Genomic DNA, 25,907 nt, shown 5'->3' with positions numbered 1-25,907 from the left:
TGTTTGGGTTAAGGATTGGTTGATTTAAAGTTCATTAATGTCCAGCAGCAGATATTTCAGCGCTTTTTTTTTTTTATATAAGTTCTAAATCTTGAAAGGTCGTATCGCACCAAATGGGAGAACAAAAACAGTATTTGACTGTCTAACATTGCTAATCCCATGATAAATATAGAAAGGGACTATCATATTTTCGGTGAATTTCCCTATAAAAAATGTGCTTGACCTATAATTATCCACATTTTACTATTGAAACGCCTATATCTCTGCGAAGAAATAGTCTATAGTTGTTAATTTCTTTAGCCTCGGTCACACCTTACCGGATAGCTCGAACGGACGCCTAACGGATAACTTTTTTTCAATCCGTTCATGTCCATTAGACGTCCGTTCTTATCCGTTAGACGTCCGTCCATATCCGTTGCATTTCCGTTTTAAAAGCGTGTGTTTTATCCGTCGACGTCCGTTCTGTCCGGTGGAAAATTTTGAGCATGTTCAAAACTTTGAACGGACGTCCAACGGATAAAATGTCCGTTGAACGTCCAGTTAGGCGTCCGTTTTGTACGGTACTCGTCCGTTTCGTTTCCGTTTTGTATCCGTTACGTGTCCGTTATACATCCGTTGGAGGTCTGGAAGATAAATTCACCAACGGACTTCTACCGGACGTTTAACGGATAAAACGAATGTTGAACGGATGAGAAACGGACTTCTACCGGACGTATAACGGATAAAACGGATGATGAACGGATCTGAAACGATAAATGCCAAATGAAAATTTCGCGTCAGAAATGCCAATTATTGGTAAGTCAGATTTCTAAAGGTTCATGAATTCTTATTATTCATAATCGATCTTAGAGTATAGGCACGTCTTCACAATCAAGCAGTTCATATTCAGGCCAGACACTGGCGGAATTTTGAAGAACAAATCAAAACCAGTTGCACAGAAACAGTTTGAATATTTATGCAATTTACATGTTTTATTATTGTCGTCTTGATTTTTCCGTAAATCTTGTTCATCCGTTTTATCCAATACGCTTCCGTTAGGTGTCCGTTTTATGCGGTACTCGTCCGTTGGATGTACGTTCGACATCCATTTGTCCGGTACGTTTCCGTTTCTCGTACGTTGCATATAAGCATCCGTTACACGTCCGTTTTATTCGTTCAGTACATCAACGGACTCCCAACGGATAACAATTTTGTCAACGGACAACTTTTATTTTCATCCGTTAAGCGTCCGTTCGTGCTATCCTGTAAGGTTTGACCGAGGCATAAGTCATTCATTTCGTCTCTTGTAAAGAGTTGTCTCATTTGCAATCATATAATATCTTTTTTTTTTTTAAATTAACAGTTAATTGAAAATAACAGGGAGAAATAACGATTTTGGAAAACTTGAAAACAGAACATAAAAAAAATGAGAAAACCAAAGTGAACCTCTCGTTATAAATATAAGTCATTTATTATTTGGAATTTTAATCGAAAATGCCTTTTGGCAGCCAGACGATTTAAACGCTTTAAAGTTTCTAACAATGTGCCTTTCTGTTAAAAAAATGTATATCATTAAGTAACTAGTAATTTGCCGCTGAGTAAATATGACCAAAGACAGACAAAAAGGGGGAATTAAAAAATCTGATTGAATAAGTTCATTTCTTGCTCTCGGGGACGGTAATATTTCTTTTGATAGATGCAAACTTTGTAAAGAAGATAGGTATTGTTAAATGTTATAATAGTTTGAAAGAAAACTGTAATGGACTCGGTATGGGTCTTCGTAATTCTTCCCCTTTTTCAATGTAATGCTTGCGTTTAATTATTTTTTTGTGAAAGAAACGCATTAAATTGGTTATATGACTAGCATTTTTATGTAGAATCATAAAGAGATAGCTTGAATGCACACGGAGAAGTATCTTTGATGATTAAAATGATCAATTCATAACTCAATTCTGTAAATATTATGGGTTACACGGATTGATTTTGAATTGATATTTACTTTATTATCTAAAATAGATAGGTTTGCAGTTGCGAATTTAAAACATATTCTAAAGGATGAATAACATATTTATGCATTAGCTGTTTGCATGTTTTTTTTTTTTTTGTAGATGAAATACTTTAAACAATTTGATACTTCAAGCATGCATGTGTTGCACATTTAATAGTTTTTACTTGGCTTCTTTCCTTTTAATGAATTTTGGCATAAGATATTTTTCAGTGTCGGTCAAACGACATTTAGTAGTATCTTTGATTTCTGTCATATTTATAATTCTGTATCGATTATAGGTGACTACAATAGCTCTTCACAAAAAATGCAGAGTTACCACCATTTTTATTTCGCATCCGCGCCTTTTTGGAAAAGTCTTTTACTATTTACTTAAATACATACTTCATTGTTCTTACAACATTACGACGTATTTATGACCATGATATAAATTAAGCAAAGATGGTTAAAACTGAAATTTTGATAGATTTGTAGTAAAATGAGGCTATTTTTGGTATTTTTTTTTTTACCTCTGTTTTATATCAAGTGAAAGAAATTTGAAGCCCTGAAAAATATGGAAAAAAAAGAATTAGATAAAAGTAAATTATGATGTAGGATATATCATCTAAGGGAGGATTTGTTTTTCATATTTTTCTATTACTTTTTGACTTTTGAAATCAGGGCCTTTAATTTAACTTCAAAAAGGGAGGGGGTATGGTTTTGTCCGAAAAATAATATTGTGATCCCAAAAAGATGTTGTGGTCAAGCAGATGGCAACAAAACATGACAGACAAAAAAAAACTGTACCCCCCCCCCAAACCTGAAGTTAAAATGATTTTTCTCTTAAAAAAGTGTCCAAAAAATATTAAAGAGCGGCATCCTTGTTCCAAACCAAACCAAAGTGATATAGAGAGACAATATTTATTTTATTCTTCAGATACCAACAGTTTTTTTTAGTTATTTTTGTCCTTTGATGCAAACTTTTACAAATATAAACACATATGGTTTGCAATTTTGTATCATTATTGCGTTGAATAACGTTTTATGGATAGTTCAAAGTTTGTTGAAAAATCGTTTTCGTATAGCGATTAAACTCTTTCAAACGCATTTTAATACTCAAAATGTTTCGCCTTCTTTCCTTCTTCAATTCTCCATGCAGGTGAATCAAAGAGAAGAGAAATTGACCATACATCTTTCTCTTTTGTTGCTTTTTTCTTTTATGAGATGTTGGACATCTGCCGAATGTAAAATAAGTGTTATTTATATTGAGCATTTGTAGGTTTGAGTCATAATTTACATTCAGATATGGGTATTTAAATTCTGACGTTTTGTTCCTCTAATTTTATGTGTTTTAATATCGAAATTTGGTGCACCATGCCATAAATAAGTCTTATATGGATATGTTTATGTGTTTAATGCATTTGAACAGTACTAAATTTACCAAGATTTATTTCCCTATCACGACATTACTTCAGATTTTATACATTAAATATCATTTTAATCGTACTAAACATGAATGATGGTTTACTAATAATATTTACATTTTGCACAGTGGTATGCAAGGCTTGTCAGTGCAAAGGAGAATAAAAGCCTATCTAACCAATAAATTAAAATCTTCACAGAGGAGCTTTGTTAATACATGAAAATGAAACAAAGATTTAAGACAGCCTTTTTAGATTTAAAATACTAGGATATGCTTGTACCGGTGGAAATAAAAAATGAAACAATTGAATGCATTTAAGGAATGACTGTAATACTTCTTCTGTCTATAAAAAAATATATACATAGAAATACCATAAAAAATTTGGTTCACTATTTAAAATAACCCGCGTAGTGGTTTATTTCAAAATGTGCACCACATTTTTTTAATGTTATTTCGAATAGACAGAAAAATATTACAGTCGTTCCATATAATTTAATTCTAAACACCAATTTAAAACGTAATAATCATGAAAAACCGTTGATGACGTCAAGGTCACATGACAGAATTATGGCTATGAGCTGATAGACAACACACTGTCAGCCAATCAGAAGACGCGTTACATCCAACAATGATTGTTTCACAAGGGACCAATAGTCAAACTGAATGCAGAGAAGGATATAACAGAAATAAAAGAATTTCATATAAATTATGTTTCCCCGATGGCCGATTGGTGCAAGTACAAATGTAGTTCATCTTCTGTAATTATAGTCAGAAACTAAGAAAAACATGTTGAAAACGTGACAACCAAACATGCCACCTTAACATTTGACAGGATACTACAAAGAAACAAGAAACGCGTGAATACTACTAGTAGTACATTTTTTGTGCATTGAATTGATTTGGTTATGTCTGGTGGTAAAACAACATTCTGACGGAAGGCAGTAATAAAGCCTATAGGCCTAACGTGTTCTGAATGAGAGTGCATTTCGGGATCATATTGAAGATCTCGTGCACGTGGTAGCCTGCTCGCCTCGTATGCTGAGAGCCATTGTTCCAATTCTCGGTTAAGAGAACCAAAATATTTAAATCGGTAGCAGGAACCTATCGACCTAATACGTGACATTGATCTATAATTTGTTTTTGTCTAGTTGTCCGAGTATTTTCTTTGAGTGGAGTGATATGTCTACTTGTTGACTTTTGTATTTGTATTTTCTGTGTTAGTTCGTTGAAACCCCGACTTATCGTGACGGTCTAGTATAAATCATGATATATTCATTTCTCGTAGCTGTAGCAGGTTAACTTTTCTGGCAGCCAGAAATATTTCTCGTTTCACACTAGACAGGGTGTGAAATGAGTGAAAAATGTGTTTATTTTGTTGGCCTATCCTGCAAGCCAACGTGTTACGTGTTACGTCATCGTGACATTTCCATTGGGTATTTTTGAAGTCCATGTTTAAATTGAATATCTACAATAATACACAAAACATTTACATGTTTCACATGAACATATTGCTTTCTTTTTAACAAATGATTCAATTGTGACGCATACAAAAAGCTTGGAACTGTTTGATATTAACAACAGTCTCGGGACCTGACACAATAATTTCAATACCATAAGCGGACTTTCATTTGAAGTGAAGTTTGCGAAATCGAAAGTTTTTCATCAGGAAAAAGATATCTTTAACCATAAGTGAAATATGTTTAACAACTCATGAGAATTGGATATCGCTTAGTATCAATGATCGTGATTTGGTAGAAATAATGATAATAAACTCGCGTACGGCTCGTTTATCATCACTCGCTTAAGTCTTGTTTATCATCATATTGAAATTAAATACATGGAGTTGGGATTCAAGTGATATCCAATTCTCACACTCGTTGTTTAAACCCACAAATCTTATTAACATATTAAGCAAACAGTATTCACTCTTTGACATAACGCAGCATTCAATTAACCCAGTGGCGTAGCTTGCATGTATGCTCAGATGCTCAAGCATCCACATCATTGTGACAAAAAAAAATAAAAAAAAATATATATATGTATAATTGCATATTTTGTGTCTGAACGTAAGGGTGAGGATATGTGAACATCGTGCAATCATTTCCAAAGCAGTATACATGGTCTTTCCTTTAAGATCATTTACAGTTTATGTAAACAAGATGGATAAATCGCAGAAAAGTGCTGTCAACTTTTTCGTAAAAAGTCTATGTCTTAGCGCGTCGTCGGCAACGGCAAGCGCAGAGGATGATAATACGTAGACCTGCAGACATGTTTGGTTTGAGATTGAACCAAGCGGAGCGATGACATAGCAACGTTACTAGTTAACAACGAACACATCATTGCCTGATATCGTTTCCTGTGACATTAAATACGACTAGTATTTATTATGGAGTGTGATCATTTCTGGGCTAATAAATACCCGTTTCAAACTTGGTTATATATTAATTTCATTTTCAAAAAAAGAGTTCAAAAGTCCCTGTAGTGCACATATTTATCTATTCTAATATACAAGGGCAGTTACTAAAAAAAAAGCATTTTCTTCCTTTTTTTTTAATTTAATATCTTAAAAGAGAAATAAAAGCTTCAGGCCAAATGCAATGGTATCTATAATACTAAAATTACGAGTCCAATTTGTCAGCCGTCATCGGGTAAAACGACAAATCAAAGAATTCAACTCTATATATAACTAATATAGGACAATGGTGTAGATTAAAAATTACACCACTCCAGAACCTTTTGTTTTCAGCATAATTAATATTGCCAATAATTAACAAGTTCCGGGTCGAATCCGATACCGATACAAATAGTATATTCAACTATTACCTTATCTGTACGTTCCGCATTTGACAGGCGCACCATCAAACGGTGTATTTAGGATTTTGCTATATATATGTTACAGTAAATAGGTGAAATTAGGAATTACATGTAATTACTAAAATTTAGGAATTACATGTAATTCCCGATGCACTTAGTAAATACAAGTAATTCCTGAAACTGTCCAGTTATTACCAGTAATTACTGATTTTAAAATGAATTTTTACAGCTATTTACTAACTGTTAAAACAATGTAGTAATATGGTCAACTGATCAAATGTTATGGTAATACTAATTAGAAAATCAGTGAGTATTCAGCTATCAAAATTTTAAGGGTGTTGCAGAACCCAGTGCCTCGCCTATTTTTGCTGTGAGTCGCAGGCCTAACAAAAATAGGAAAAAAAATATTTATAATTTTCCTCTAGATGCTATCTTTTGACTAGTTCTGTAAGAATCTTCTATCAAAATTTGTTAAAAATTCAGGATGGTTTATGAAATCTAAACTTTAACTGCAGAGTGTATGTTATGTTAACTGGAAAAAAATAGTCCGTTTAAATAAGTAATATACGGATAGTTTTTTTTTAAATTTTATTTCTAGATATTATCTTATGATCATAAACAAGCTTCTGTTCAATTTTGGTAGAAATCCAGGATATTTTGAGAAAGTTATTAAAATTTAAAAAATTTAACCACAGTGTGAATGTAATGTTAATTGGCATAAAAACTAAGTCCCTTTATAAGGAAAGTACGGAAAAACTTGATTCTATTTTTACAAAATTTACTTCTTGAAATTTATCTTTTGATCATAAACAACTGAAGCTTCTGTTCAAGTTTGGTAGAAATCCAGGATAATTTGAGAAACTTATCAAAATTTAAAAAATATAATCACAGAGCGAATATTTGTGGACGCCGCTGCCGACGGAATTATTAGGTTGGTTCGCTTTGTCTCGCTTTTGCGACAAAAAACGCAGGCTCGACGAAAAGGAAGAGAATGTCAACATTGAAAGTAAAACAAAAGGGATGGACCATTTAGTTGACTTTGTCAATCCACAAAAAGATCATTTTATACAGGAAGAAACGATGATAAAATTTTGTTGGAGGTATATAAGCTTAAGTTTGGAGGTCTTGAAAAACTCATAAAAACATGGAAATATGAAAATGTGTATAAATTTGTTTGTGAAGAATGTCAGCTTCATCGCAAATGTCTGACAAAAGAAGTCGTAGTTAAACCTATTTTGTAAAAGGAATTTAACTCATGTTATTGGCCAAGTTGATATGCAGAGTATGCCTGATGGAGATTTTAATATAACAAAATTATGAGATTTTAAGAATTATCAAGATCATTTAACCAAGTTTGCCATAATCTAATGTCTATCTTAAAAAATAGCTGGCTAAATTGCCTATAAATGTCTCAAAAATGTTTTTCTCAATTTTGGATTGATATCATTGTCTTGCACGCTCAAAATGATTTTTAGGGAATTTCAAAACTTATAAAACAACCATTTTCCAGTTTCAATTCACAAACACTGAAGAGTATGCACTTTTAATGTGCCTTATAATCCTTGATCCTTAAGTAAGCCCTAAAAATCCCTACCCTTTACTTTCTAATTTGATATCTTGAATTATGTCTTTAATTTTTAACAAAAATATCAGGTTAGTAAATAGCTGTAAAAATGACAAAAAAAATCAGTAAATACCTGTAATCACTGAAACAACTAGTAAATACATGTAATTACTAAATTGACTAGTGATTACAGGTATTTACTGAAATGTTTAGTAATTACGTGTAATTCCTAATTTCACCTATTTACTGTAACATATACACTAGTCATAATCAAAGGACTGACACTACTAAATTCAATCATTGTCAAATTGTTCCCTATTGTAGTTTTATTCAGCAATCAGCAAGACTTTCTAAGATAACTAATATAGGACAATGCTGTTGATTAAAAAATACTCCATTCCTGGATAGCCAGGACCTTTTGTTTTCCAAATAATTAATATTTCCAATAATTGATAAGTTCCAGGTCGACGGGTTCAAACAGAAAGATTTGAAAGCAGAGAAAACTGTGTATCTTATAATCGACATGACTTATCAGATGATAATACCAATTACTAAAATAAGGCTTAGGCATAGTTATATTCTTTAATTCAGTCACGGACCCGCGATATCACGGGTGTGTACTTGTATCAATTATGATTTATATTTCAAAGGGGGCATAGTTGGTTAAATTATTTGATCAGGACTTATTTTCGCGAGTTTCAAAGACATTGCTGATGATATAAATTTCACAAAAATCTGGCAACACATGACGGACGCCCTGCATTTCTGTCCCCTGCAACGCGTTAAGACAAGTAATAAAAAAATCCCATGTGGAGGCTCAAATTCCGGGAAAGGGGGGTATCACTTTAGAGCCTATATTTCGAAGTTCCACATACAAAAGGGCCTTTGTAATGGGTCCATTTTGAGATTTCATATTTCAATTGGATGTTAAACTTTAACATCACATATTACTGTATCTAATGAGGGTAGTTACGCGAAAACAACAAAATTCTGTTAGAAACTTATATATTGATGGGTATTTTAAAATTAAACAAAAATCTAGACATTGTCGGATTGTAAGGGGTGTACACATGTATACAGGAAAAACGTCTGGAAAAAAAAGTTCATAAAAGGTCCTAAATTTTTTTTCGCATCCACATCATTTTAACCCTGGCTACGCCACTGTAACCAATCAGAAAATGAAGAATATAATTTACAAGAAAAGATAACTAAGTCCAGTTGCAAATACCACATGCACAGTCACCAACACATAAAAAATTATATCGCTAGCTACATGTAAATATTTTAAGGGAAAAGACAACAAAAAATTGGTGTAGCGATCTGATGAGTTTGTCTATTTTCGACTTGCTTATATATATTGTGTTCTTATGTTGTATTGTAGAGTTGGCGCCTTCAAACATGTTTAATCCGCCACATTCTATATATGCCTGTCCCTCGTCAGGAGCCTGTAACTGAGTGGTTATCGTTTGTTTCTGTTTCTCATATATGTATTTCGTTTATTGTCACAAGTTATGGGAGAGTTGGCACCTTTAAACATTTTTAACCCGGCCATCTTCGGTTTATGTGGTACTTTGGTGTCTTTTCAAATTCGTAATTCTTTAAGAAGCCCAATCTTCTTCGTGGTGAAGTGAAATAAGTCTCGTAGTTTTAACTTCATGTTAGCCTTCTTTATGTACAAATCGATGATTTGTTTTTTGTTTTTTCTCAACTTTGAAAATAAGCCTCGACTTCAAGAACATAACTTTTTCCTTGAGAAATTTGTTGGAAAATACAATGAGTAGCATCAATGAATATACATGCATCGTGGTAGCGACGTTGGTGGTTCTAACATGGTATGCTCAGATCGACGGAAGTGCTTCGTGTTGTCATTTATATTTGTTACGTTTTACGATTATTAACCAGCTAACACTTCAACGGTGATGGCTTTGGAATGATTGTCTGGAAAAATGATTTACGCTGTAAATATTTGGCAACAGATTATTTAGGGTGAAAAAAAAGAGAAAGGTTGATATTTTCATTTCATTATTTTCTGACAAATTCTGGGCAGCAACATACGGGAACGATTGGGATGAATAACTACATGATTACAAAATCAGATTTTATTAATCAAGCATCATTGAAGATAATTGAGTGACAGCTACATATAGAATCTTGAAGAGCGAGATTCTCGTAGGTTATCGAGAGATTCTTTGGAGGCAATCTGCCTATCCTTTCTATTTACATTGGTGCACTGTTTCGTAGACAATTTAAACAATCTTGTATAAATATTTGAATCTTTTTACTTTACGTTTGTGATATGGTCGACATTTAATATCTGTAATGAAAAGTTTAAACAAAATTTTGCATGACTTCATCTATTAAGTTGTTTATTCGCTACCAAATGGAGTACAAAATAAATATTTAATTGGTATGAAACCAAAAGTTTTTAAATCTCATGTTGACAATTTATAAATCAATTATGTATATGAAAATTAGAATAAACATTGACGTCTCTTTAATCCTCGAGTTGTCCTCTTCTACGACAATTTTTGTACATCGATCACCTTTTATTTGAAATTTTGATGGAAACAGAAAAATGGACTACTTAATAACCTGTACAGTCTATGGGGATAATTGAAAGTCAAATGATTTTGGAATAACCAATAATCCATTGATTACTCCGACCTGTTTTTCGATAAATGCCACCTTCAGAAATCCTCAACAGTTAGTGTAAAGATTCTTCATGTGTAGATAATGTAAATCTCTTTGTACAAGAGGCATTGAATTTAACATCCCCATACAGACCGGACGTGGCTGCGTTTTTATACATCCCACAAAGTCAAACAGACGCCCATTTTTAGAATGATTTAAACTGCCAGATGAGAAAAGTCTTGTGATTACCATTCAACCCTTGGGTCTGGCACAGACTGAAGAACTTAAAACTTAAAAAGTAAAATAAGTTGTGGCTATAGTGGCTATTTCTCACGTCTGTGGTCGAATGAAATTTCACTTTATAAATAAATCGACCAAGAACTGCTGCTAAGTCTGCCAGTGTGCTGGATTACCCCACCCCCCTTTTTTCTCGGACTCATTGCAGTGGGGTTTACTAGTAAGTTGTTTAAATCTAAAAAAAAAAGTATTCTTTGTTAAATATTTTAGGACGATGTTTTGTGCAATTTTCCTCCGGAGGTGAAATCAAGCTCACTGCCTAAGAAGAAGTTCTCTCTAACAGAGGCGGATTCAAGGGGACCATGTATCTGCCCCCTCTCTTGAGATCGTATGAATTGATGAAGATTTACTGATTTTAACGTCAAACTAAACCGCCTTTTCAGAGAATCCTTTGCCCCTACCCCACGTGAATATCTACGAATCTGCACATCACTTATAATAACGAACGACAAACTTAGTTGTCACTTAATATGTATGCTTTTCCAGAACTTTTATCATATTACAAAATTAAATCATTTTTTTTCCCACAAGAACAATAGACATCAAATCCTCACATATTTTCATCACTCTGTCATACTTATCTTTTAGGATTGATATCATATTTCAATTCAGAAATTCAATCCTAATGTCTAAAATATTAATACCAAGTTTTAAATCAAATAGATAACAATCTTGTAATAAATAAAAGTTAACAATTTTAGTAAAAGAATGTCTTTTGATAAATTATGTTTATATTCTTTCAAATTTTCGTAAGAAAAAAATCAGCTTATCTCTTCTATGTCAACATTTATCAAGATGAACGGTTCTCCGTTGATCAATGTGTTTCAACTGATTCTAGACCATGACTCACTGCTCCACTTGCGGGTATCCAGCTAATGTCGACCATTTATTCATTTCGCAAATCGGCAATCATCGGGTGATTCCGCTTCTCTCCTTCTATGTGGTACGGAATCGGCCGAGTTGTGACGATTGTTCATTTCGTTGATTTTCAAATAATTGAACCACTCTCTTACTAGCAATAGAAACAGTCTGTTCTTAAATTAAAGGAGGTGTGGGTATATGTTAATGTGATAGTTACCGAACGACAAAATTAAAACTCAAGACAATGACATACAGGCTACAACAGGTGTACGTACAAAGTCAAGCAGAGTGCAAAAAGTTGCGAAAACATTTATCCGAAACTAAATATGAATTACAACAACATCACTAAATTCACAAATTGACACAATATGAAGATACAACTAGCGTTGGCCTTGACATTGGACACATGTACTTGTCGAGGGATTAAACTTTGCTTGAAATATCAACACACCCACTTTAAATAAATATCGACCAGCAGATAATAAAAGTTTATAGATATAGGAAGATGTGGTGTGAGTGCCAATGAGACAACTCTCCATACAAATAACAATTTAAAAAGTAAACCATTATAGGTTAAAGTACGGCCTTCAACACGGAGCCTTAGCTCACACCGAACAACAAGCTATAAAGGGCCCCAAAATTACTAGTGTAAAACCATTCAAACGGGAAAACCAACGGTCTAATCTATATAAACAAAACGAGAAACGAGAAACACGTATATATTACATAAACAAACGACAACTACTGTACATCAGATTCCTGACTTAGGACAGGTGCAAACATTTGCAGCGGGATTAAACGTTTTAATGGATCCAAACCTTCTCCCTTTTTCTGAAACAATAGCATAACATCACAACAAAGAAAAACATACGATAAAATATCAATTGGCAGACTTAACTCAATCAAAAAACGTATGATTAAACAATGAATCTTATGTTCGTTTAAGAGCAGATAATAACAATCAGTACATGGAAAACACTTATAATTCTTTAAGTGAATGTTGTGAATAAATAGCAGGTCACCATTTTGCATATTTGTTTTTGATCTCACAGGGAAACCAGATGCTCCGCAGGGCCTAGCTTTATACGACCGCAGAGATCGAAACCTGAACAGTTGGGGCAAGTATGGACACAACATTTAAGCTTGATACAGCTCTGAATTTGGATTGTGATTAAATAGTTGACACAACATAGGTTTTTGACACAGAATGAATGTGGTCTAAGAACTTAAACTTAAAAACTTAAAAATTTTAAATTGGACATTTACCTATTATGGTCCAATATCCAAAATCTAAATACATGGTTAGATTCAGCATATCATAGAACCCCAAGAATTCAATTTTCGATGAAATCAAATAATGTTCAATTTTAGAACCTTTATACCTCAATGTGTACCAATTTGATAACCGGGCCCAAATATTAAAAATCTAAACACATGGTTAAATTCAGCATATTGAAGAACCCCATATATTCAATTTTTGTTGAAATTAAACAAAGTTTAATTTTGGACCCCGATTTGGACCAACTTGAAAACTGGGCCCATCATCAAAAATCTAAGTACATGTTTAGATTCAGCATATCAAAGACCAAGAATTCAATTTTTGTTAAAATCAAACTAAGTTTAATTTTGGACCCTTTGGATCTTAATGTAGACCAATTTGAAAACAGGACTAAAAATTAAGAATCTACATACAAGGTTAGATTTGGCATATCAAAGAACCCCAATAATTCATTTTTTGAAGAAATCAAACAAAGTTTAATTTTGGACCCTTTTGGCCCCTAATTCCTAAACTGTTGGGACCAAAACTCCCAAAATCAATCACAACCTTCCTTTTGTGGTCATAAACCTTGTGTTAAAATTTCATACATTTCTATTTACTTATACTTAAGTTATTGTGCAAAAACCAAGAAAAATGCTTATTTAGGACTTTTTTTGGCCCCTAATTCCTAAACTGGTGGGACCAAAACTCCCAAAATCAATCCCAACCTTCCTTTTATGGTCATAAACCTTATTTTAAAATTTCATAGATTTCTGTTTACTTATATACTAAAGTTATTGTGCGAAAACCAAGAAAAAATGCTTTTTTTGGCCCTTTTTGGCCCCTAATTCCTAACCTGTTTGGACCAAAACTCCCAAAATCAATCCTAATCTTCCTTGTATGATCATAAACCTTGTTTTAAATTTCATAGATTTCTATTTACTTTTACTAAAGTAAGAGTGCGAAAACCAAATGTCTTCGGACAACGACGACGACGACGATGACGACGACGACGCCAACGTCATACCAATATACGACCCAAAAAATTTCAATTTTTGCGGTCGTATTAAAAGGATGAAATATTAGCAGTAATAGGTATAATTTTTTCATCTCATGGTAATCAATTTCCTAAATTTAAGTCAAATAAGGAGTGGTTAGTCGATAAGTATTTTCTTATTCAAATTTCACTTATAAAAGAGGGACGAAATATACCAAAGGGACAGTCAAACTCATAAATCTAAAACAATCTGACAACGCCATGGCTAAAAATGAAAAAGACAAACAGAAAAACAATAGTACACATGACACAACATAGAAAACTAAAGAATAAACAACACGAACCCCACCAAAAACTAGGGGTGATCTCAGGTGCTCCGGAAGGGTAAGCAGATCCTGCTCCACATGCGGCACCCGATACACGATAAGTTTTTTTATTACGAGTATGCAGGAAATATTTGCCACTAGACTGTTTTGAAGCTTCCAGACGTTTCGTGTATAATGAATAGGCTATTCACATGCTTTTTTTTCCAGTGGCAATTCTCATTTCCCGCTCTCTAAGATTTATACAGTGAATATTTTTATGGAAAAAAAAATTAAATCACAGGCTCTCGACAGAAAATTAAACAAATCGTGTAAGAGTGGGTAATACTATACGATTTCAAATTCGTGTAAAATTTAACAAACACAAATTCACATGCTTGCTTAGGGCATGAACTCCTTTTTTCTGCATTTTTATCGATGCTTCAAATTTTTTTTAGTAAATTTTCTTTAATACTTCAACTTATTTTCACTGAAGTTAAATGGTTGCTAAACAGTATTTTAAAATGTCAGCAGTTTAAAGTGCTGTTTCTTTATTCTGTTGAATAACTTATACTGTCCCTCTACTATCTTCTCATAATGGAGGGTTGGTATGTAAAACTACTGCTATTATAAGATCGTATAGATAAGAGCAAATACATATTCAATAAGTTCAAATATTAAAGAAAATTACAACAAAGTCTTTGTACACAAATCGAACGGGAAAAGGTCACTGTCCTAAGCGCATGTGGCTTTTCTTGCCTGCTGCACCAGCAAGAGAAACCCAACCACTTAATACCAGTTGCAGTTTAAGATTGTCAGTGTTGTATATTCTGTGCTATTGTGACAAGGCTGCTTCCATCTATAAAGAAACCCTAGACTTTCTTTAAGCGACGCTTCCGAAGGATTTTTCGATGTACTTCTATTTTGTTGTCAGATGTTATCAGCGTATTACATTTACAGTAAATTCATACGTTTTTATTGGTTTTTGCGTCAGGTCAAATTTTAGAAACATACTGAATAAGATAAAAAAATACAAAAAAACCACACAAACAAATTTAAAACACGCCCATATGAAACCAAAACTTCATTTCAGTGTTTCTCTTCTAAATAATCATTTAAATGATTTTATCTAGCAAACACAAATCAGTATTTAACGTTATGTTTTTAACAAAATAATTATTTTTTTTCCTTTAAACTCAGACACCAGACCGCCTAAAAATACCTTCCAACAAGAGGGCGCAAATTGTTGGTCTGAATATGTTGAAAAAAAAATCTTTCAATTTTAGTCACAAGACTGATGCTTTCTTTTCCAAATGTGATAAAATTATTGAATACTAAAATTAAAACACAAAACTAACTCAACAAGATTAATAATACACAATTGTTTTATATAAATTAGAACAGATGAAATGAACACGAAATTACATCCATAGACTGCATACTCAGCCGTACTCGGAACGTCTCTTCCCGAGATTTGACTACACTCACTGAAATTCTGCCGTACTCGGAATGTCTCTTCCCGAGCCTTGACTACATGATGCATTGATAAAACCTATCGATTCTTCAACCAGACATGTTTTCATAATATCATAACCTTTGTTGCAGTTGGAGTTTCGTATAATGTCACTGTGCATTATTAGATTTTTGTGAAAATTTGTTTGTTCTATATTTCCTTTAGTTCTGCACTCGTCCAGAAGCTCTCGGGTACTATTATGTCCTGGATTCGTGTCATGGTTAAAACGACTGTCTAGGCCCATTCTAGCAATGGCCTTAGGCTTTCTATTGTCAGTAGCACGTAATCTAGATGGCGCTTTGTTATTTGAACAACACTGAAGTACTAATTTAAACAGTTTCGAATATCTTTGCTTTATTTTCCCAATGTGTTGTGCATAAATATACGGGTCCAAAGCACTATTAAGAAAGACTAGAGCTATTCCACATAATTTAACTTGATATAATGTAATTGACTCTCCCGTGGCTAGTTCCACAAAGTGTGAAATAATAAGCGGTCCCCAGCAAAGTCCCATCAAAAGAATGACCACGAGGCACATTGTCAACGCCTTATTATCCCGATAGGGGAAAGTAGAATTAGAACATGTATGACACTTTCTACTTGGACAGTTTTGCCTAATTAAATTTCGACATTGTTTACAAGGCGGTGTACTTACTGTCTTGCTAAGTTTATCAGTTTGTCTGTGAACCATTATTGTAATAATTATATACGACAGTGCCACGATCACAAAACTGACAATTGTCACAGGAGCCACAAAGAATAATACGAAGTTTTGTAGTTGTGGATTACTGCTATTTATTATAGCTTGGCATGTTTTCTGGTTCGGATTCCAGTTGTGTGTTACGTGAAGTGTTCCTCCGACGCTCAAAGTGAAACTAAATATCCAAATCATGGCGAGAATTATTGCGGTTCTTGTGATACTCAATGTTCCACTAGCCTGTCCCACAACTCGGGCTAGTCTATGAAGAGCTATTGCAACTAATGTGAATAAGGAAAGCATCCCACTTGCAGCTCCCAAAAATAATACACTCCCACAAAACATTTTTGGAACAGGTGGTTCCGAATACAGTAAAAATAAATATGTCGGTGCTAAAAATGTACATGTAATAAAATCTGCACCAGTTAAATTTAGAACTAAAACGTCAAAATTCGTTCGAATTCGTTTCTTTTTCACTGCAGCATATATCACAACAGAATTTCCGATACATCCCATAAGTAAAACGAAAATAATAAGCACTGTACAGACGGCGAGTGAGGCCGTGTGAACCGTTCCAACGAACGCGGACGTCGTAGATGACACCTCTTGTGAACAGTTTCTCTTAAGCGTCATCATGTGTAGAACTGTCACTGTATTATATATTTTGCTTGACCCGGACAACATATCGTTAGATTCGAATAAATACGGCATCGAATTTAATACATGGTGTAGCAAAAACTCTCTTGTAGCAATTAATTTAATAAGGTTTAAAGTTACAAACTTTCGGTCAATGAATATTACTTCCCATCGGCTATATTAAAGTAAGGAATTATTTATATATTTAACAATCCCAACTTAAAACATTAAAGTATTTACGACATATCATAATATGTGCAGATTTAGTCAGACAAGAAACAATAAGATATTAGCTTTGTATTACTCAAGTTAAAGTGGGACGAGTTTCCACGCGATTACACCAATACTGTAGACGCTTTAAATGAAAAATGTTTCGTTTTTTCCATGTCACTACACATTATCCCTCGCTACATAACTGTAACCTCACAAAAATCCTACACAAAACAGCAGTATTAAACATTTATCACTCAGATTTATTGCATTTTTACAACAAATTCACATCTCTCTGCAGAGTATAAACAACTAATGTCTGTTGATCTGCTATTTGATGGCAGATGTATTTTCACTTTAGTCTGAAGTTAAATTATCACTTTCGTTCTATAAGATTTCCCTTGCTGTCTGTAAAGATAAAAAATGAGTTTGGCGAGCTTATCTCTGTTCTATCTCCGTCTTAAAGGTTTGGCAAATATGTTTCATTATCACTCTTGTCGGTAATGTTACGGTTCCTAATTGCTCCCATTCCTTGAACGATTTGTCAAATTGTAACATCAGTTTTACCATAAAGCATATAATCCACACAGATCCTGCCAATAAATTAAAAAAGATGGTTAAAACATTCGTATAGTTAAACACTTAAGCTGCACTGATTCCGAACTGAAAAACGGAATGTCTTTTGGCTTAAAGAACTTCAAAGGTAAAAAGGTTAATATTATATCCGCACAATTTACTACATTTTTAATGAACGTCGCTCAGATGAATAATGAATACCATGTGTATGAATAGATTTATAGCGTGATTTGACGGGTAGATCTGACAACCTGTTATTATGTTCACTATACCAATGGAAACCTGATCCGGCGACCGACTCCTTGCCGAACTGTAAAGTGACAGGGCCTAAGCAGATTGATTATGCTGTATATATGTCACTGCAGACGACAAAGACTTAAAATTTTGACGAGGACACACAATGGAAAACTGTAAGAAATCTACTGTATTAACTTTTCTCCTTCTTTGTTGTGTTAAATACAGTTTTTATGGATGACGTGTTTCATAAGGCCTCCCGTAATGAGAGTGTATAAACCGTCTATTGAAAACTTGATCTCTTTACAAAACATTTAAAAGCCATCCGCACAAAGTGTTTCTTCATTTTCCTTCATCCTGTTTATATCAGCTCATCTAATTCAGAAAAGAAATTGAAAAAAAAGAAAGATTGTTCAGATTTCAGATATGATGTTAAAATTCATAGCATTTAATAAGGGACCATGATAAACAGATTTGACTTTAAACAAGATACTCTTTTATCTTAAAAATCTCCTATGAAAATAATTAGAAAGGAGATAATAAAATGAAAATGAACAGAATATTAGAATAAATTGTATCCATCTTGAAAAAATATTTTTCATCTGTTCATTGATATCATGTGCCAAAAGAAAAGTTTTATCAAATTACTTTCAATTTAGCAGTAGCATAAAAAGATAAAAACTCTCTTATATTTCAAAATTGTATGCAAAATTTCACCTATAGGTCAAAAAGGGTGAACAAAATATCTGCCAATTAGATTTTGCATACCAAAAAGGACAAATTTGATTTTAAACTTTATCTGAAATTAATTGGGTTTCTTAGTGATAGATAGACCAACACAATTTAAAAGAACTAGATTCAAAAAGAGATGCAGAGCCAGATTTAGGGGCTATATATATAATATATGCATAAACTCATATAACTTGTATAACTCCAAAAGGTGGATTGCCTTTTTTATAGTAGTTGTCGTATACCCTATCTTAATTGGGTTTTCGCTATTTGAAACATTTTGTATTACGGGCGGATCATATATTTGAGACGATTTAGATCCGAACATATTGTATGTACATCTATCTATAATTGTTGAAGACTGAATGTTGCCCTCTAGATTTCATTTATTTTACATTATATTTTTTTGATAGGTAGCTGTCGTATTAACGTACCCCCTACACCTCCTTTAATTTGTAAAGGTATAGAATCAGAAATAATTGAAAAGAGTGAAAATTGGTGTGATAATAGAAAATTGGTCGTTTAGTACAGTAATACATTTAGACCACATCATTCCAATGTCTCCGAGATTTTTATATTCGCCGGTCGATCAAATATCAATCCGTCTTGGATTTCATTTCACAAAATTTTACTGTGGGTTAACCCGAATATTCATTGTCAATATCAAATTCCCTATTAACGACAAAGCCCGCTGTGAAATGTTTATTGAATCTTATGATACCGAACTTAATTTATTATCCACCTAGTCGAACACCTGACGTTTAACATCAAAACAATTTCATTTAATTCGCCCTTTTTGTTTTGCTTTACCATACAACTTCTTAAGATAGCGTATTGTTTTACCAAATTTAATAACTTCGAAAGGCCGTTTCTGTTTTTTAATTTGTTTTTCGTCAAGTCATATATTCAAATGCTACAAACCATCCAGGGAGAACAAATTTAAACACAAACTTATAAAAGCTAACATTGGTATCTATTTTTCTCAAAACTTCTCTTTGTTCCTTATTTAATTTGTTTTATCTAGCAGTCTATCGATTGGTAAGGCAGCAACCATTTGATTTTCTGGGGGGGGGGGGGGGGGGGGGGGGGCTATGGTTTTTTTTTGGAAAAAAAAGTTTGTTTCCAGTTTTTGGAGAAAAGAATAATTTGTTTTTGATTCTGAGAAAAAAAAATTGTTTGTTTCACCCTCAGCTGCCACTATATGTAATGCTAAAATGGAAAGAAAAAAATTGTTTTCGACTTGTCGCGAAAAAAATAGATTGTTTTTCCCCGCAGGCGAAAAAAAAAAAATTTGTCCAGAAAAAAAACCTTAGCCCCCCCCCCAGAAAATCAAATGGTTGCTGACTAAATATATTTTTTCTTCAAAATAATTCGTGTATAACGTGTATCAGAATTAAATAATAATCTAGCTCTTTTGTATATCATACAAGAAGTTCATTACTAGACTACTAATTGACTTCTGATCTTACTTAAGGTAGCACTACAGTCAGAATTTTCTGACTCCAATCAACAGTCTTTAAAGATTAATTTCTCCAAAACTACTCAATGGATTTTTAAAATCTTTAACTCATTTTAATGCTGAAATATAACTCTTTCTTAATTTATATATAAGTTTATTTTTGGTTTGATTAATCTCAAAATATAACTCATTAAATGCCAAAAAAGTGATCTTCCAAATTGGATAAAAATGGCACATTCATGCCAAATGGTAGTTAAAATTTGTTTTCATCTCTGTAATCAATTATATACAATCTCCAAAACCGTGTCTCAGATTTTTGATATATGCCTCCAGTAAGAAGATATATTGATTTAACTGCTGGGTGCCAAACCTCATTTCACCTTTCATCTTTGGAGACCTATAAAATCATTTAGAAATAAATTATCCAAAAACTGGGACACGGTATTGTAGAAAATACACCCTTTAATCATATATATCAAAGTCAAGCCAAAGGGGGTACCCATAAAGTTTCTATTTTCATTTTTTCCTTGCAATTTTCATGAAAAATTGTTCTGAGAAATGACCTAAAAACTGAATTTCCCCCTTAGAACCCCTATAAAGTCAATATAAATACAAACTTCCACTGGGAACACCCCAGGAGTGTTCTGATACCATTACTATATCAATAGAACCACACACTTTGTGTATTTGATGCTCTAATGCTGTAAATTTTGCATTATATGTGAACTGTCCAACACTAACTTGGCATTTGGCGGGAGTTTGACGTCACAGATATGACCAACATCTGTTATGAAGTAATTAATATAGACAAAGCTCCGCCTCTTTCCAGACAGTCTCAGATAAGAGAAAAACATGATTGACCAGCTGCATTCAATCCATGTTTAACATTATTATTCTCTATATATAAAAAATAATTTTCATTTGAATTTTTAAAAAAGGAAATAAACTATGTCTGAAATTAGCTAGAACATTAAAAGTGTGCATAAAAAACATGTTCATAAAATGATCAAGACCACCTTTTCTTGAAAATACATTTAATTTAAATAGGACTGAAAAAATACACATGAACTGAAAATTAGTTAAAATTCATAAAACTATATTTAAATGAAGAAGACCAAAGAGAACAAATTTGTACAGGCAGTCAGAGGCTTTAAAAAATGCTCCCCTCTCTTTTCCATAGTACTTTTTTTCCTTTTTGGTAGATTTTTACCCTTTTAAGTTTTTTTTTCTTTTTCTTTGTTCACTTCCATGTCATATAAAGAATATTTGTTGCAAAACAATGAGATAAGACTACAATATTTATCTTGTGGTCAGGGATTAACAGCTGGACACTGGTATCAACAGATGATTGACATATTAGACCCTCCCAAATGCCTATATATTTAGATTAATTACCATGTGCTTTTATTTACATATATTCATTATCAATTTACTCCCTGTTGTGATATGATAATGACTTTGGGATTTTTACAAACTGTGCAGAACAATACTTACTTCAAAATTATGTGATAAAAAAAATATGATAAAAAAATCATTGTTAGACTGTAGTGCTACCTTAAGCTCGTGTGTCACTTTAAGCATTCGGATTTTGTTCATCTTCAAAAGATTTATTGGAAATAAAAAAAAAATCTTTTACCTCAGACATTAAAAACTACCTTTAAACGGGTGAAGAAAAAAAACAAGTAAAAACGCAACATTGGCCTAATTATAGTCTGTCATATTTGCATGATATAGAAATGATAAAGAATAAAAAATGTACTTAAATTGGGTTTGTAACAAAAGTTCAAGGAACAAAGAAAGGATTCATGAGACATGTAAAGTATAGCCATTGAATATGTAAATTCCAGACAACATAAAACTTACTTTATAAAATTATAATGTATTTAAAGAACAAAGGGTTCATGGTACATACATGTTAAATGTAACCCTTGTATAAAAATCCAAAAAACTGCAATTTAAAAATACCTTGGAAATAATTACTAAGTTAAGAAAATTACAAACATGTGTTTACATCTTTTTTATATAAAAAAAAAACCTAAATTATTAAGCTAACAGTTTAACCGTATACAAACATTTATTTACTTAAATTTATGTTGCTACTAATTTCATTTTCGAATATCTTTATAAAAATCAAATGAGTTTTACTCTAAGGATAAAAGATGCATTGAAAATAATAAGAAAATAAGAACGCATTCTACCTTAAAAAATAAACAACGCTTATCGGAATAAAAAAAAGATCAGTATAAATTTATAAGTTTTTTTTAGTTCTCAGGTTATTTGTTTATTTGAAATAACTATAGGTCCAAATAAAATTGACTTGGTCAAACTTAGGCCAAGTGATTATATGTTTTTCAACACAACATTAAGCAAAGAAAACTTTGACCAGGTAAATTTACCCAACAACCCATAAAATTCAAAATAACATCTACAGGTCAACGCACGAGTCTTCAACAAAAGATGCATATCCAAGTCTAAATCGCAATGAGGCCAGAAAATTTGCGAATATATTACAAACTTCAAACTTCAAAGTTCTGCAATCAATAAAAAAATTCTCTAAATATAAACATGACTACAAAAATTGACTTTGTCAAACTTAGTCCAAGTCATTTGCTGTCATTAACAATGTTTTCATAAAAAAAAACTTGACCAGAGAGAAATGTACATGAGGATTGAATAATTCCTGCACAGCTCTATCCAAGTCTCAAGCAAAATAATATGAGATTGTTTTCCATCCAATACCGCCATTTTTAAAAAATTTTTTTTTTTTTTTTTATCAAAGTTCTCTTTGACGGTTTGACCAAGAACCTTGTACAAGAAAACTTTGATATTTACAGAGGGCCTTTAGCCAGAGGGGAAACCACACACATCAATGACGCAACCTTACAAAATAGCATTGCCATACCTTAATAAATTGCTTTACCTTTTTCTGATTCAATGTCCCCAGTGATTCTTGAGGAACCACACACGTAAACGACACATTCTAGTATACATTCGTTCAATCAAATGAACAAAGGCAAATAAAAGATCTTCAGAAGTTAATTACAAATTTCTCTCATCTTGTGTGGTTACTTTACGGATCCTAATTACAATGTACATGGACAATAAATATAGTAAATAAACTTACAATGCAAAAGAATAAAAAAAAAAAGAGATAGGGCAAATGTCTTCTTATTTCAAATAAGCAGTACCATTTTCAAAACGTAACTCAGCTTTGTAATTGTTTACTTTGAAGACATTAAAACATTATGCCACATTAAACATGTGAGCATATTGTTCATACTTAGAAATTGCAGACGATACTTAAGTTGGGAAGAAGGCGGAGCAGGCGATACAAATCACAACTCGAAGCAAAGCAGACAACAACTGAATAGAAAGAAAAGGCAATCACTATCTACCTTTCTCTATGTAACATAACATTCGAACAACATGTACTAAAAGACAATTAAATGAGTAGTGATCTTGGGTACTCCCAGTCCGGAAGGACAAACGGATCATAATATATCTCACATGCAGCAACCATCGTTTTGGTGGCTCATGGTTAACCAAGTTCGATGATACGTTTTTAGTTTTTATTCGGTAAAGGGAAGAAGTAACATTATGCATCTGAACATGTAACAAAATAATAAATGCTTAAAAAAATGAAACAGTTACCAAGGAGGCATTACAACATAAATAAGTAAAGACAAGTAGACAGCACCATACCTAATAGAGATTAACAATAAACAATAACAACAATCGACATTCTAATGCAACAACGTTTGTAACGTTCATTTTGATTGGATAACGTCACTTTCTTACATGGCATCAATTGACAATTGATGCTATGGGGCGTACGCGCATGCGCAGACGGCATATGACAGATTTGAATTACGTGTTTTAACGTTGTTTTCTGTCAGTTTCATTAGAATGGAGATAACAATATTGTTATAACGCGTCGCCAGTAAACTTAATTTGCGACCATCAAATCCCCAATTGATGCCGTCGGAGCTTAAAATACAATACAGTTATCTCCTAAGTATTATGCACAAAATCAAAAAACATAATTATGTCAGTAAAATAGATTTTATTCAAATTTGGTTATGGCTTTCCTTCGGTGAAATACGCATTTTTTAAGAGTAAAATTTCAAATATTCAATTAAACCGATCTTTTGAACACGAAATGGAATTACGCCAAATATTTTTTTTTTTATTTCATTGATATATTAAATTTTCTAAACTGGTATTAGAAAGTATGTAGACTAGCTTTATACATGTCCCTTCCTAATTATCTTTTTTCAATTTTACCCCTTTAACAACTTTAATGCTATAACTAAGAGGATTCCATTATAGTGACAACTGCAGAGAAAGGCAATCGGTTTACTTGCAATTTTTAGTATACATGTACTTTGTAAGAAAGAAATAAAAGAAAGGAAATTAAGTCTAGAATTATATGAACTTTCATATATATGGAACGTTACAAATTCGAATGATCTTGATGCAGTATAAGGACCTCTCTGTAAACAAGATCTTTAATAAAGATGTCTAACATACATTATGTACACAGATAAAATAAATAATTACCTGGGAAAAAGGGACACAAACAAAAGTAATCTTTCTGGTCTTTCGACTAAGATCAGAGGTATTAACTGTGATTAAGAAGCTAAGGCGAGTTAAATTTACAAAGCAAAATGGCTACTAAAATTACGTACACATAAATGTCTGTTTGGACCAACTTTCAAAAGTTAATCATTAATTAAGGAACTCTATACAATGTAAATAATTTTTGTGTGTCATTGGGTCGAGTCGGTTTGAAATAACCCCATTATCCTTTTATAAATACTGAAACGTAAACAACTAACGGTGAAAGAACAATCTCAGAGAACAATAAATACTTTTACAACATGTGAGCAATATCACGACTAGCCAGAACTTAATACAAAAGAGCTACCTGCCAGAATTACTAGTAAATAAGGAGTGCAATGCAAGTAAACTGGTTGTTTGGAAGAACATTTAATAAAATGGCATTACGGTAATATGACTTTGCTTGGTGCAAATTTACATTAAACACGTATATATACAGCGTTAAAAAAATGACCGTCTGCCACCTACGCAAAATGTAAGAGGATATTTCTAAACAGGTAAGAATAAATAAAAATGATAAAACAAAGAAAAACATGATTAAATTAACTTACCTCAACATAAGTAATCCTAAGAAAATGAAGACAAAAATGAACTTGTCACTTGTTTGGGAAAATTATTCACTCTAGTTTTCTGAAGTGAGAGTTCTTCACTCTAGCACCCTGAAGTGTCGTCTGCCTGTCTACTTAAAGTGATAAAATATCACAAGCTAAACAATGTTTACACCACTGCTAGATCAATTTACTTTTATGACGACGAAGACACTCCATCAACCTTAGTGTTTATATAAACCCCATTGTAAAAATCTCCACATATCTACTGTACCGCATTTGTAAGAAGATTTAATTCATAAAATTGTGGTTCTTATCCGGATTTCCTCCATAAAAACTTTTTAATGTTATACTTTGAGGCAACATGAAAGATTATTTTATCTAATTTTTGTCATTTAAAAAAAAATGGAATGTTGATCCGAGTTTTGATCCGTCGTGATATTTTGTCTGAGAAAATAATAATCTGCTTGTATTAAGACGTTGCCTTCTAGTCATATACCCACGATAAATCTTTGTTAGACATTGTTGTATTTAGCTTTTTTCGTCCAATTAAATAACTTCAATCCCTGAAGTGA

At 32.6% G+C, this 25,907-nt stretch overlaps 1 protein-coding gene across 1 annotated transcript; it reads right to left on the bottom strand.

The window, feature by feature from the left end:
- Window positions 1–15,477: 15,477 nt before the first annotated feature.
- On the bottom strand, window positions 15,478–25,701 carry LOC139516181 (probable G-protein coupled receptor 75). The gene is made up of 2 exons (XM_071306091.1): window positions 25,336–25,701; window positions 15,478–17,759 (listed from the first exon to the last, which is right to left on the bottom strand). The coding sequence occupies exon 2, from the start codon at window positions 17,029–17,031 to the stop codon at window positions 15,595–15,597; it is 1,437 nt and encodes a 478-aa protein (XP_071162192.1). The 5' UTR covers window positions 17,032–17,759; window positions 25,336–25,701; the 3' UTR covers window positions 15,478–15,594.
- Between the last annotated feature and the right edge of the window lie 206 nt (window positions 25,702–25,907).

The sequence above is a fragment of the Mytilus edulis genome, chromosome 3 (assembly GCF_963676685.1).
Source record: "Mytilus edulis chromosome 3, xbMytEdul2.2, whole genome shotgun sequence".
NCBI classification, from domain to species: Eukaryota; Metazoa; Mollusca; class Bivalvia; order Mytilida; family Mytilidae; genus Mytilus; species Mytilus edulis.
The sequence above is the reverse complement of the archived record's forward strand: the minus strand, read 5'-3'. Positions and strand labels throughout refer to the sequence as shown.

Excerpts from the sequence above, each read along its gene's own strand:
- LOC139516181 (XM_071306091.1), bottom strand. The coding sequence starts at position 17,031 with ATGCCGTATTTATTCGAATCTAACGATATGTTGTCCGGGTCAAGCAAA.